We start from the raw sequence: 15936 nt of genomic DNA, 5'->3' as shown, positions 1-15936 counted from the left end.
TAGTCGTGCACTGCACCAAGTTGGCCTTTATGGAAGAGTGGCAAGGAGAAAGCCATTGTTAACATAAAAGCATAAGAAGTCCCATTTGCAGTTTGCCACAAGTCATGTGGGAGACACAGCAAACATGTGGAAGAAGGTGCTGTGGTCAGATGAGACCAAAATGGTACTTTTTGGCCAAAATGCAAAACGCTATGTGTGGTGGAAAACTAACACTGCACATCACTCTGAACACACCATCCCCACTGTCAAATATGGTGATGGCAGCATTATGCTCTGGGGGTGCATCTCTTCAGCAGGGACAGGGAAGCTGGTCAGAGTTGATGGGAAGATGGATGGAGCCAAATACAGGGCAATCTTGGAGGAAAACCTCTTGGAGTCTGCAAAAGACTTGAGACGGAAGCATATCTATGTTGGTGCCCAAGTAGATGTGGAGAGGCTGAGTGGAGGCATATCTGTGTTGGTGCCCAAGTAGATGTGGGGAGGCTGAGTGGAAGCATATCTATGTTGGTGCCCAAGTAGATGTGGAGAGGCTGAGTGGAAGCATATCTATGTTGGTGCCCAAGTAGAGGTTGAGAGGCTGAGTGGAAGCATATCTGTGTTGGTGCCCAAGTAGATGTGGGGAGGCTGAGTGGAAGCATATCTATATTGGTGCCCAAGTAGATGTGGAGAGGCTGAGTGGAGGCATATCTGTGTTGGTGCCCAAGTAGATGTGGGGAGGCTGAGTGGAAGCATATCTATGTTGCTGCCCAAGTAGATGTGGAGAGGCTGAGTGGAAGCATATCTGTGTTGGTGCCCAAGTAGATGTGGGGAGGCTGAGTGGAAGCATATCTGTGTTGGTGCCCAAGTAGATGTGGAGAGGCTGAGTGGAGGCATATCTGTGTTGGTGCCCAAGTAGATGTGGGGAGGCTGAGTGGAAGCATATCTATGTTGGTGCCCAAGTAGAGTGGAAGCATATCTGTGTTGGTGCGGTAATAAGAGCTGTGCTTGCATGCTCTGGGTTGTGAGGAACTAATTGCGAGGGCATCTATGAAGAAGAGATGCCCTGGCATTACAATACAATGCACTTTATTGCCATTTAAATAAACAGCACAAATTGACACTATAAGATGAGCATATATCTCTCGAAGGCTGTGGGTGGGCGAGATACAGGGCCACTTAACAACTTTTTTAATGTTAGCGCTTCTTCTGAGTCTCAGAAGAAAAGTTAATGCATTGATCTATGGTCTCCCAATATTATATTACAGTATATGTCCATGACATATATAATGTATAAGTAAACAAATACATTATTATTAATTAGTACATATATAGCGATGACATCGTCCACAGCACTGCACAGAGTAACAGAGTATATTGTCTTGTCACTTAAATACATCCTCAATACATACTCAAATGCATCCATGACTATTGAATAACTATGGTGGGGAAAAACACTCGGCATCACACTTCGCTGAAATGTTAATTGTAGGCAACACAAGATCCCCTCTACTCAGTAAATAGCTGTAAAACACTCAGGGCACAACATTTTCAATTCAAATTTAATAAAAAAAAACAAAAAAAAAAAAACAATGATGCATGCCAACCAATAATACAAAAACATCACACAAAATAATTTTTTGAAGGCACAATCATGTAACATTTCTTAAAAGGATGCAGTGATGAAACAAAACAAAAACAACCAAATGAAACGTACAGAAAACACTACTACAGTATAAATGCAAGGGGTCTGTTGTAGTAGAGACTGTAGTAGAGACTACTAGAGACAAATAGCGAATAAAGGTTATAACTCTTCCATATGTTAGAAACTGTGGCTATCAAATGCAAGTCAATAGTCACTGAAAATTAGCCAGCAGCTTATTAATTAAAATAGCCATTTACTAATTGATCAGTGCCCAGCAGCTTTCATTTGTTAGCAGAAACCGCTGCTTTCTGGCAGAGGTAAATACAGAATGTTCTACTCATTCCCAACTGGCATCAGGTTTATAAATAACGCAGTATTTAGTTACAAATGTAAGTTAAATTATAAAAATATTCTTTATGTACAATTTATTAGGGACCTATATCACACAGAACTTGACAAACAGGGTTAAACATTATCTAATGCTTCTCTTTGCCATTGCTTCTCTTATCTGACGATCTAGTTCACTTATGATTCTGTCTTCATGTGTATAAACGCCAGTCCTTAATAAGGTATCTCTTTCTTCAATGAGCCTAGAAAGAAAGTCATCCAAACTCTCATCGTGTGGTCGAGATCCTGAACTAGCCATTCCTTGGTTGGTAGTATTTCCAGCATCGTGGACTTTATTCCGATCTTCTTGCAGTCTGAACCTATTGGAAAAAATACAAGAGATCCATGATATCGCATTCATCCATGCCGATTGTCCTTGGTTTTCAAAATGCTCCTCATCACTAGTTCTGGTCACTGAGGGGAAGATCCTGCAGTGCCCACTTCCAAGATAGCCAGCAGTGTCAACAGTTCTGCTACTCAGCATCATGGTAAGGTATGATGGTGGCTTTGAATGACAGGGCACACTCTTACCAGAGTAGTGACTGGAAGGAGCAGGATGGACATCATTGGGTGAAGATATTTGCCAAAGACTTCACCAGCGGATTCGGTGAGATTGGGCATAGAAAAAAAGAACAACTTGGAACTAAGGAAGTTTTCCCATCAAAAGCAAGTATTATTTTTTTTCCGCATTTGTTAGTTTTTATTTTTGCTCTAAGTTGGACGTTAATAGACCGCCAAAAAAGGCTAATGTCTTTTGAATTACCATGAAAATGTAAATATTTGTAATTTAATGCAAGTATCTCAGCGTTTACAACAGAATTGAACATATACCCACTGAATACAAAATGATTGCACATTTGCCCACTGTAGCTATCACAATGGTTTATACAAGACATAATTAGGTGTTATTGTATCAGCAAATTACTAATTAAGAAGGCCATTAACAAATAATAATCAGAATTCACTTTACTGATTTAAAAAAATTACAATATGGGTTCTAATTGGTTAATATTGGTACAGTACTGTGTTCTTTGCTCTTCTAAACTGAATGACATCAGTTATGTCCCATAGTAATAAATATGTATTTTTTTAAAGTGTAATTTATAATTATATTTGAACTACTCACTCTAAATCAACAGACATAGGGGTGACTTCATAATCTGGCGAGGAATGATTGCACAGTGAATTCACTTCCTAGCCACACACAGAAGTAACATTTAGGATGTGCTTACTGGAGAGAATACAGTATATCTACACACTTAAAAAAAAAAAAAAAAAAAAAAAAAAAAAAAAAAAAGAATATACCTGTTTAGCTCATTCTTGAGCTCCTCTAGCTCTTGTCGTTCAGTCTGCACTTTGTCCTTCTCTTCTGCTGCTAGGTAGCGCAGTCTCATTTGTTCCAACTCTTCCTGACGCTTTTTTAGTCGTGCCATGGCATTCTCTTGCTCACGCTATAAGATATTGGAAACCAGAAAAAATTGAAAGTATATCAGCCAATTTACATATTTAAGAAAATGTAAACTCATTCAGGACAAAGCACTATACATAATCATAGGCTTTTTTCTGTAAAACTTCTCATTAACCGTGTAATTGTATAAATAATTTAGACACTTTTCGTAGTTTTTTTTTGGCTGTTTTCACACAGACTGTGATTCTGTTGCAACTGCACTGAGCTTGAGATTCTATAAGTGCTGCATGCAGCATTTCAGTAGCGATTCCCGTTCCCTGAAAAAGAATTGCAAACCCAGTGTGAAACAGCACTTACTCTTGCTGAGCAACGTTCTACTTCTATGTGCAGGTCATCCACTCACCTCGAACAGCACTTCCTGCCAGTATAGCTGGTAGATGCAACATTATGAAGGGTATCACTTGCATCCTTTTATACTGCCTTGACTGACATCTAACTAAGAATAAAGATCTTTAAAGGAAGTCTTAATACCATTATAAAACTGTTACAATGCAAGTAAAGAAAGCAGCGCTGCTTTATTTGTCTTTGTTATCAGTAAACATTAAAATGGAGACAATAGGGAAAAGAAAGCATATATTCATTAGTACGGAAATCGTCTCATAAACATAACTAAAATTACAAGAAGAATAACTCGTAGCACATAGCATAATCTCTGTAACAACAATTTTAACCACCTTAGGATCCTTGGTACGCATATCCACGCCCCTTCAAACTTCACGTGCGGATCAAGGGGGGTAGATATGTGTACTGCTGCCTTACCGTCGCGTTCACGATCCCCGCGCTGTTTTCCGCCGATCCACCGTCGCAGCCCCCTCCATCTGTGATCAGGATGTGAGAATCTTTTGGATTCTCAATCCCGATCACCGTTCCCGTGTCTTCGGAGAGCTTGTTAACGTCACATAAGCTCTCAGACCCGACACTTCCGTGTTCGGCTGTGTTCTATTAACAGAAACACGGTCTCAATAGCACCATCTTGTGGCCAAAAAGTAAAATACACCTATTTATGCCACTATACTGTTTTCCATAGAAAGTTTATTATTATTATTTTTTTATTACTTTTAACCCCTTCCGTCCCTGCCCCACAGTTACAGAAATAAAACACTTGTTAAAAATTAAAAAAATTACAGTTAATTTTTTTTACATAGTTACCTTAGGGACTTTTGTAATACGGATGTCATGAGAGTATATTTTTTCAAAAAAAGTTCTTGTAATAAGTGAAAAAGTATTAAAAATCCCTAAATGGAAAAATGCTCCTTCATTTCCAGTTACAATATTATCACCATACATTGTACTAGGGACACAATTTAAACGTTGTAATAAACCGGACAAATAAGATGTGTGGGTTTTATGTACCAAAGCACATTTTATTTTAAAACTATAATGGCTGAAAACTGAGAAATAATCATTTTTTTTTCTTTTTTTCCTTATTATTCCCTTTACAATGCATATAAAATAAAATAATTCAGTGCAAAAACTACCACCCAAAGAAAGCATAATTTGTGGCGAAAAAAAACAATATATAGATCATTTCAGTGTGATAAGTAACAATAAAGTTATCGCTGAATGAATGGGAGGAGCGCTGAAATGTGAAAGTTGTTTTGGTTTTTAAGGGGAAAAACCTGTGATCCTGAAGTGGTTAAAGACCATTAAACTTTAATTAAAAATATTTTGTCTATAAAATCTCTGAGCAGTCTCAGTTCACTAAGCACAGCATAGGAACATACATCGTAAATACAACCAGGATGAAAGGCAACAGATGTTAGCTCAATGACTACCAATGTTTATGAACGATAATAAACAGCCTTATCAGTCTGCCGACAGTGCGTACACACGCACTACTGTCAGCTAAAAGACCGCCCAGCGGGAGGGTCCGGTGGACCAGTCGTTGCCGCTGGTAGTGCGTGTGTACGCACCTTAAGAGTGATTCCTCAATCTTCAAACTCAGTTTGTAGGTCCATGACATACTAAGGTTCATTTGCTTGGAGCTCATAAGTGATCCTGCAAAGCTGGCAGAGATCCACAGAAACCATTCAGGTGGCAAATGTTTACAAGCCATGGCTAAATCATATCAGAATACAGGACCGGCTCTTTCATAGAGGCAAAAGGGCCAATTGCCCCAGAGCTTCTGCCCCCTCCTCCCCCCCTAACATGCCCTTCATCCCCGCCAGCTATAGTGACCTATGAGAGCAGGGATGCTTTGTGTTTACTCTGTACAGGAAAAGGAAGAGGTGAATAATGGGAACCCCAAGAATGACAGAATAAGCATTTATAAGTGAGAGCAGGAGTAAGATCAAGGGATTGTATCTGTCACCTGGAGTCATGAATTTTTTTTTTTTTTTTTTTTACCCCTTTAAAGTAGACCTGAACTCAGACCATCCTCTCTGCTAAGCAATAGCACAGTAACAAAAAACATGTCTTTGTTACAGCTGATAAAAATCCTGCCATAAATCTGCAGTGTCTACCTTCTGCTTTCATGGAAGCAGATATAGTGTTAATATCATGGGTTTACAAATTAGCTGCTCTGCTGAGGCAGCCAGCTGACACCGCTAAGAGATCAAATTACAGCTGTGATTAGTCACAGGTTAGGTGAAATTAGACAGGCTAAACTCTCTACATACAGAGTGCATTTCTCTGTTTTCCTTCTACCCTGTGCAAGAGTTCATGTCTACTTTAAAGGGTAATGGTCAAGCCTTGGAAAAAAAGAAGACGAAAAAAAAAAATTCTTCCTTCAGGAACGATTGGCATATGTGAGGGTGCAGGACAGAAATCAGTTTATAAAATGTGATTTTATCTGAGAAGATAGTTGCAACCCCAGAACTGTTTCTGTGGTTGCGGCTATATTGCCAGATATACATTCTTTTAAATAAATTGATTTTAGATCATAAACAAAAAAACAGTGGGAGTGGCAGAGGGGGTCCCAAAGGCATCAAGATTCAGGTTTTTTGTTTAGGTTTTCCATCCAAACTCTCAGGTTCTCTTTAAGGTAAGTGTTATAGGTGAGCATTTTTTAGGTTGACCAATTGTTTATGACAGGCTGATTAAAGTCTTTTTTCGTTACAATCTATAGAGTAGCATATTGTGTTGTAATCTGAGTAGTACAAAGTATATGCTGTAATTCCCACACAGAAGTAGTGGCTGATCTAATTGAATGGTCACTGGGGTATAACAATTTATACTTAGCACCAAGTATAACCTCCCTGGTGGACTGAGTCTCTGATTACATGGTTGGTGCTTGCTCAGAACCACGGCAAGTAACCACTTACAACGCAAGCTAGTTTCATAGCAAGTCACAACTTTACTTATGTAAGACGGCAGTGAGATACAGGCCAGCACTAAGTAGCCACTAAAGCCATCTCTTTTAGCATATTTTTATACAGTGCATTGATATATAGTATTTAAAGCGGACCCAAACCAAAAATTCTTTTAATTTAAAATATTTAGTTGCATCACTCTGACACATACAAAAATAAATAAACACTTCAAGCCTATGAGCATTTCAGTGCATGCTTTTCACCCTTCTCTTTTCATAACTAGGGTTATACAGGTGGCAGCCATTACTTCTGAGCTCAGTAGGAGGTTTTAGATCATGGGTGTGTTTGTCATCAGCTACCCTCCCTCACAGGGGCGTCGTCTATGTGAAAACTCACACAAGCTGAAATCACCTCCCATGTGACACCATCAGTAGCAGCCTGTGTTTTGTTTTTGATCTCTTTAGTTTTTTTAATCTTGTATTTTTTATTTTGGTCTACTTTAATGAATCAGCCAGCATATGAGGTAAGTAATCTGCTCAACAACCCTTTCCGTCCAGGAAGATCAATATTGCGAGTTTCACATGTTCAGTCAAACAGAGTATCCAGGCAGCTCGGGGTGACGCAAACCACTAAGAAAGTATAGGGGGCTAAAAGAGACCAAAACACCCTCCTACTAAAAAGCAACACTTGGTGTGATTTGCCTTCTTAAAACAGAAGGGAACTTGCAATAATTCAGCTTTAAGTGAACCTTTGTGGTTACCCACAATGCACCACTACTGAATATGCAAATTATCTCTTTATGCCCCTGTAGCCAGGCAAGCATCCAGAACCGCTGATGCATAGCAAGCCAATAGCTTTACATTTTACACACCAAGCATGTTCAGTCAGTAGCTTGTTGTACAGTCATGGACTGTTTTATAAATTATTTTGGGTACATCTTGTAAAGACACATTATTCCCACATTTTATTGTAAGAAGGGTTAGGCTACTTGTTCAATGATTTGTGCAATTTTAGTTCTACATTAAACTGTACAGTAAAATGTCCTTATAGTAAACTTCAAGGGAGCTGGCCAAGTAGTTAAAGAGACCCTGAAGCGAAAAAAAAAATATGATATAGTGAATTGGTTGTGTACTATGAATAATTACTAGAAGATTAGCAGCAAAGAAAATATCCTCATATTTTTATTTTCAGGTATACAGTGTTTTTTCTAACATTGCATCATTCTCTAATATGTGCAGATTACACAACACTCAGCATTCAAAATGATTCTTTCAGAGCAGTCTGAACTAATGACCTCTCCTCTGGCAGAGAAAAAGTAATTAGTTCACTTACAGTTGAGATAATAAAAGTCAGATAACAGCCCTCTCCACGACTTTGAAAGTCGTAGAGATTAATGGCTTTTTTGCATAGAGATAATAACTAGAGTTTCTTAACTCTTCCTGTACTGGAAACAATTAGACTGATATATCTGATCTTAATGTTTTATTTCTTAGCTGTACTACACATACAAATCATAATATCATAATTTTTTTTCGCTTCAGTGTCTCTTTAAAGGATACCTGAAGTGACATGTGGCATGATGAGATAGACATGGGTTTGTACAGTGCCTAGCACACTAATAACTAATAATTTTTTTTCTTTCTCTGCCTGAAAGAGTGAAATATCAGGTATGTAAGTGGCTGACTCAGTCCTGACTCAGACAGGAAGTGACTGCAGTGTGACTCTCACTGATAAGAAATTCCAACTATTAAACACTTTCCTAGCAGAAAATAGCTTCTGAGAGCAGAAAAGAGATAAAAAGGGTCAATAGTTCATAGATTTTAGCTCTGGCATACTTCAATGAATGAGTCATTGAGCAAAAACAATATTTTTTTAAAAAGTAATTTTTAGGAGAAGGACGATAGATACAATCATTTATTTCATTAGTTTACTTTCGCTTCAGGTGTCCTTTAAAGAGACTCTGTAGAGAGTCTAAAAGCATGTGATTACTGTAAAGCACTAAATAGTGCTGAACTGCCGCTTTCCCACGGCAAAACAAGGGGTTTATACCCCTCAAATCCCCTCTGCAAAATCCACGACTTTCTTGGTCTTGGATTTTGCTGCTCATGGAGGCAGAGCTTTCAGCTGCAGCTCTGCCTCCATGCGCATCAATCGCCGTGCGGATCTCCGCCTCTCCCCCGCCCCTCTCTGTGAAGGCAGATTGAGAGGGGCGGGGAGAAGCGGTGATCAGCGGGGATTGACACACTAAGAGACAGAGCTACAGCGCTAAGCTCTGCCTCATCAGGAAGCGCTCTCCGGAGTTAGGAGAGGGGATTTGGGGGAGTAAACCCCCCGTTTTGCCGCGGGGATGCGGCGGTTTAGCACTATCTATAGTGCTTTACAGTTATCCCATGCTTTTAGACTCGCTTCAGAGTCTCTAAGTAATATCAGGATTCGTCGAAATGCACACTGTATATTCATACAGGCACATGGCCGGGAACTGGGGACCGAGTTGACTATATCCAGAGGTTTACTATATCAGAGTTTACTACAATGAGATTCTACTGTAAATGAATGCATAGCCTGCATGCGAGCTCATCCAATTTGCTGGAAGGCTCATATCAGGACTACAGAGAGAATCTTCTTTTTCCTGGGCCATATCTCTGTACACAGCTGTTTGTGCAAGCCTCCAGTACTTCCTGTGTGGAATTCGCCCCGCATAGAGACATACAGGTGGGCATAAGTACAGCTTTCAGGCAGGTGGCCACCTTACAACTCTGGCATGCAGTAGCAAAGGTAGTCTTTGCAATCTAATGTTAACACACCGGGACATGGAAAACGGCGATATTTCCACTGAAGGTAGAATCTCACTTTAAATAAATGAATCACAGTTATGAGAACTGTAATTTACCAGTGTAATACAAGTAACCGGCAATGAATCTGTCATTTCCACTGCTGTAAAACACAATTTTACCATGAAAACTTTCTTCAGAAATTTGTCAGGTTATTAAAAAGGTCCACTGATATTTATTGCCCAAATATTATGTATCACTCCTTACGAGTGAACCTAAAACCCCAAGAGAAGCCTTTCCACTAACGATGCAATGACACGGCAATGTAAAGTCCAGGCAAATTGGTACGGAGATAATATGAAATAGGGGAATGTGTCATTCCTACAGTCCATTAAGTACACTGTTAAATTCCACAAATCAGCCCAGTCTCAAACAAGTCGGCTAGGACTCAGAAGTTAGGTATTAAGATGGAAGGCATTATGGAAAGTAGCAGGGGTGCTGTGATGGTTTGCGTTTGCTGTGTTATGGGATCATGCCTAGTGACTCCCTGAACTATGTCTGGCTCCACTGTATACCATCAATCTTTCACTCATATAAGCAGCGCTGGAACTTGCTGCATCACAAAATTAATTATGGCTACATTCTATGTTTTGGCAACCTGACCAAGTCATTAATAGGTGAACCCACCAGTTCTGTGTGTAGAACATGATTGTTTGCTATGGTACACATGTTCAAGCATTCTCAGACAAGCCTCGGCATCAAAAAGTATGCAGGAAAGAAGTTTTAACGCTGAAAAATGAGAATTACAATGGGATGGCGCTGCTTTTCTGTTGAGCAGGAACAAACAATTGCTTGTTCACATAGTAAAAAAAAAAAAAAAAAAAAAAAAAAAAAAGAAGGCTTTAGTTTTTTTTAAAAATGGAAAAAAAATTGGTCATATATTTACATAAAATAACATCTGCATATGGAAAAAGTAATTGAACCTTGCTCTTACTATTAGGTGTGAGCCCCTTGTGCAGCAACAACTGTACTTTTGTCACATACCATTTTTTTTTCCATTTCTTTAACTAGTTAACAACTGAGGGTTTTTCCCCCTTTAGAACCAGAACAATTTTCACCTTTCAGCGCTCCTCCCTTTCTTTCCCCATTAACTTTATCACTACTAATCACAACAAAATGATCTATACCTTGTTTTTTGGCCCCCTCTTAGGCTTTCTTTGGTTGGTGCCTTATACTAAGAATTATTTTATTCAAAATGCAATTTAACATGAAAATTAGGAAAAAAAAAATATTTCTCAGTTTTCAGCCATTATAGTTTTAAAATAATACGTGCTACCGTAATAAAAAATCCACGTATTTTATTTGCCCATTTATCCCAGTTATTACACCAATTAAATTATATCCCTATCACAATGTATGGTGACAATATTTAATTTGGAAATCAAGCTGTATTTTTTTCAGTTTTGCGTCTGTCACTAGTTACAAGCACTTTTGTGCAAAAAAACAAACATAAAAAAACCCCATTAATATACATGTATGACATACATATTAAAAAAAAAAAAAGTCTCAAAGTTAACTATTTACGTAATTGCTTTTAAAAGTCACTTTTTTTTTGTAATAAAAGATTTTATTTGGGTAACTATGGGAGGTAAGTAGTTCATGCTATTTTAAATGTATTTAAAATATCATTGAAGTTTTAAGGTGCAATTTTACTTTTTGGCCACACTTTACAGTATTTTGATTTAACCTTAGACGGCATACACCCATTACAGGAAGTAATGCGTGTACACAATACATTTATTTTTTTTAATAAACGGCGTCATCTCATTGATGATATTGTGCACTTAGATCAATGAGTGGGAACGGTGTTCCTGTTCACTGATCTGTATACTAACGGATCATGACATGAACAGAGCGCGGGAGCACGCGAGCGCGTACAGTGGTAATAGACTAATATCTTCGTCCCTGGGACTTCAGATGAAGTCCTGCGGGACTTAGATATAGCGCCCGTGGTGCGGTAAATAGTTAACGCTAACCTGAACTAAAGCAAACAATGAAATAATAAATTGTTAGTGTAGTAACAGCGGTACATATACATTTCCTATTGTCTCACATGCTTACTTGCAGGTGTTACATTTTAAATGCAGATTGCACAGCAACCATATCAGTGTGCCAGAAATTAAGGTTAACTTAGGTTCACACCCCCAAAATATCTTGCCATCAGGATGGTTTGCACAGCCAGAAAAAAGGGTATTGTTACAGTTTAGTCTTCAGAGAGCCCAGGCTGCATTCCTCTGCCTTAAACTTACTGCTGCTTTCTGCATCAGGCGTTATGTCACATGGCAGTTCAAGTATGCTTTAACTGGGTTTACTTCATCTACTTGTTTCAAAATCTAATAATGTTTTAGGTGTCATTCATAAAAAAAAAAAAAATCAGAACATTTTAAAATGTTTACAGACTTTCAAGCCTCACAGTATACTGTATGGATTTATTCTCTGGCTGCCTGAATTTTTTCTTCCAAAAGACAGAAAAGCACAGAAGCCAAAGGATCAGTGTTATCACCACAATGGTAGTATTGGTTAGAAATGGTGGCCAACAGTTTCCCTAGACCCAAAAAGTCCCTCTCTTCCAAAAATTAGCTGCAATTCTAAAAAATCCAGGACTGTTCTGAAGGATCCGATTTGTGGTTCAGATTTGCCTTATTAGATAAAGTACATTCAATTCAGTTCAACTGAACTGTACTACAGGTAAAAAAATAAAATAAAAAAGGTTGTTTTACTATCAAAGCACTTAACTTCTAAACTTCCCCCCCCTCGTGTACAATAGGCAAACTAAACAGCAGTAGAAAAGACAGGATATGTGAAACCGCAATAAGATAAAAGGAGTTATCTGCTTTTCCCAAAGATGCTGATTCCAGCAGTTTATCAGCAGCTCTTGTACAGTAGGATGCCATGCACTCTCTGCTTCCATCACACTTTCAACACTGCATGGGTGCTAGATTGCTGCCTGTCATAGTGATGAAAGGTAAGAAATGTAATGGCAAATACTGTGAGGCTAGATTCACAGTGGGACGTTGCGTTTTGATGTCACGTTAAAGTCGCACCGCAAGCTTACAACGCAACGCGCCCAAAAAGTGGCAACGCAGCGTTACCGTCGCATACAGCAGATACAGTAAAAAATACAGGCAATGAAAAGTATGCTTCCAAGTCATTACTGAGCATGTGCAAACAGTCCAACGCAGCTAATAACGTGTATAACGCACTGCATGCAGTACTTTTACTTAACGTGCAGCGTTAGTCACTAACGCAACGTGTGCACTGTGAATGGGGCATTGATTTTTCATTGCAGTGAGTTATTCTGCGTTAAATGCTGTTTTAACGTGCGACTTTAACGTCCCACTGTGAACTTAGCCTGAAACACAATCAAAATTTGCAAAATGCACAGCATCGAAGTAAAAAAATAGTATAATAAATTAGTACGGGATATCAACTTACATATTCCTCTCTCCGTCTCACCTTACAAATATGCCAAACTTTACACCAAAAAGATCTAAGGGAGCCAGAACCTATTCCTAATATTGGTCAATTTATTGCATATGTCCAGTATCAAAAAACACACAACAGTGAACAAGACGCACACAAAAACCCCCCATAAAATCAACTACGTTTCATCAGCGGTATATAGCCAGGCTAAGCAAAAAATAGTGAGTCTCTGGAGTGCACTCCTATCAAAAAAGATTGACAAATATTATTGATTGCAATCCTATTAATCTTCAGGCCCAGGCTTCAATACTCGTTGATAATTGTGACATCCAGAACGGTGGCCACCGTGGATCAACCCCGTGTGCTTATTGCACGCCTCTATGTATTGTAAACATATACATGCTCATTACTGACACTGACATCCTATGTCAAACCTCTCAAGCCAAACACCGCAGAGCACTTAGATATCAACATACATCAACGCTGACATGGGCAGATTTGCAGTTGCATTGTGTTATTTAAATTCAAGCATCAGCTCATAACTCACGACCGGATACATCCAAGCCGGTAGATACTTCTGTCCATCTAGTTTGGTTTAAGCGTGATGGCTCTGGCGTCCGATAACTCTCCGAGATGTTGCAGGAGACGGCGGTATGTAAGGCGAGAGGAAGAGCATGGAGGCACGGGGGACCTTAACCATAATGATCGCAATATTTTTGTTACTTTTTCATGCAGCCAGGAGTCAATTTCTTTTTTGGATTTAAAGATAAGTAAGGATGGAGATACTCTAACTACATGCACATTTAGGAAGCCTACAGCTGGGAATACCCTCTTGTCGGCGTCTAGCTCCCACTTACCTGCCCAAAAATGGGCAGTTCCTACTGGTCAGTTCCTGCGATTACGCAGGAACTGTAATAAAATTGAAGATTTTAAGAAAGAGGCGGGTGAGTTGAGGGCTGGGCTGCTGGCAAGGGGGTATCCAAACAGAATTATCATTACAGCATATCATAGAGCTTTGGCCCGGAATAGGAAAGAATTATAAGTAAATCTCCAACATTGGCACTACGTTTAGCTGCCATGTGTGGATAATCACCCACGATTTTATGAATGATTGGGTCTCTTAATAATAAGTGCCAGTGTCTGGATAGGACGGATCTCACATCACCAAATTGTGCTCCGTAAGTAGTGACAATTCTTGATATTGGTAACTCAGCATTATCGGCAGCTAAAGGCAGGTTCTCTTTCCTGGCCAGTTTAGGCGTGATAAGAAACTCGCGCGAAATTCCCGCGTGCAGCACACAGCATGGTGTGCGTGAAGCCCCCATTAAACCCTATGGACGCTGCGCGCGGAATTGCGCATGATAAAGAGTACAAAGCGGTGCTAACTCAGCGGTGCAAAGGTTATCACGCCTAAAGTCTTTTAGGCGTGATAACTGAGTTATCTCCAACCTCTGCTACACCATTTTCCCTACCTATTTTCACCACCACTCCCAGTGCAACAGTATGTATCCCCAACACATCATTATGCGTACCCCCCTCATACCTCCTCCTCTTTCCCTTAATCACCCGCCCTATTGGTGCCTCATGTTCTGGCTCCATCTGCTCCTCCCCCTGGTCCCTTGTCCACTGCTCACCACACATCCTAACCCCAGGCCCACTCTGGTCTCCCCCCCCCCGTTCCCCTCCTCATACTTCCCACCTCACCCACAACAACCAAATTTACCCACCTAGCCCCTCTCCCCGCCGCACCTCCCACCCTCCCCATTCCCACGAACATTCTCGCCCCAATCTCATTCCCATCCGCCCCATACTCAGACAATCTCTCCCTCTATCTGGCGCTCTCTGGAATGCCAGATCTATCCGCAACAAGCTTACAACTATCCATGACCTCTTTATCTCAAAAACCCTCACCTTTCTTGCCCTTACGGAGACCTGGCTCACCCCCTCTGACCTGCCTGCAGCTGCAGCCCTATCCTACGGGGGTCTACACCTCAGCCATACCCCAAGACCAGATAACAGGCCTGGGGGAGGGGTGGGCCTACTCCTCTCCCCATCCTGCACCTTCCGTGTCCTTACCCCTCCCCCTTCTCTTCACTTTACCTCCTTTGAGGCCCATGTTATCCGCCTCTACCATCCCCTCCCAGCCATTATTGCAGTCCTATACCGCCCCCCCTCCAGTACTATATCGCACTTCCTAGAAAACCTTGCCTCCTGGCTCCCACACATCCTGTCCTCCGACCTCCCAACAATCATCCTCGGAGACTTTAACATTCCAATTGATGAGCCTACCACCTAGGCTGCCACTCAGCTTCTCTCGCTCACCAACTCCCTTGGTCTCACTCAGCATACTAATGCCACAACCCACAGTGCTGGTAATACCTTGGACCTAAATTTTCTCCAAAGCCATCGCACTTACCACCCTGGACATTACACCATTCCCCATCTCCGACCACCACCTCATCACCTTCACCCTCACTCCATCCAGCACCCCCTGTCCCCCTCCCCAAACTGGACGTTGGCAGAGAGATCTGCGCAACCTTGACCCCAATGTACTAGCCACACCCCTCCACTCTCTCTCCTCCTCCCTCCCCAGCCTAACCTGCCCCAACGAAGCGGCAGCTCAATACAACAGTAACCTCTCTGCAGCCTTAGACCATGCGGCTCCCCTGACCTTTCGTACCAACAGTCGCCCCAACCCCCAACCTTGGCACACTGCCCTCACAAGAAAACTACAAAATGAGACACGAGCTGCAGAACGCAAAGGAAGGAAATCCCGCAACAACAATGATTTCCTGGGATACAAGACCAAGTTGCAGACGTACCATGCTGCCCTCGCTGATAGTAAACAGATATACTTCACTCACTTGATCGCTACCCAAGCCTCCAACCCACGTCGTCTTTTTGCCACCTTCAATGCCCTACTTAACCCCACACCTCCCCCCCCAACCTCCACCC

The 15936-nt window shown here is 40.7% G+C and overlaps 1 protein-coding gene across 1 annotated transcript in view; it reads right to left on the bottom strand.

Moving 5' to 3' along the window:
* Positions 1-2029: 2029 nt before the first annotated feature.
* The window catches only part of CEP120 (centrosomal protein 120), a 134530-nt gene continuing 120623 nt past the window's right edge, over positions 2030-15936 (bottom strand). The window contains exons 19-20 of the mRNA XM_068246934.1: positions 3314-3459; positions 2030-2328 (exon numbers count right to left, since the gene is read on the bottom strand). Coding sequence (XP_068103035.1) covers positions 2094-2328; positions 3314-3459 — 381 coding nt within the window. The 3' untranslated portion in view covers positions 2030-2093. The remainder of the gene's footprint in view (positions 2329-3313; positions 3460-15936) is intronic.

The sequence above is a fragment of the Hyperolius riggenbachi genome, chromosome 1, assembly GCF_040937935.1.
Source record: "Hyperolius riggenbachi isolate aHypRig1 chromosome 1, aHypRig1.pri, whole genome shotgun sequence".
NCBI lineage: Eukaryota > Metazoa > Chordata > Amphibia > Anura > Hyperoliidae > Hyperolius > Hyperolius riggenbachi.
Note: the sequence above shows the minus strand (reverse complement) of the source record. Positions and strands in the feature narration are given on the sequence as shown.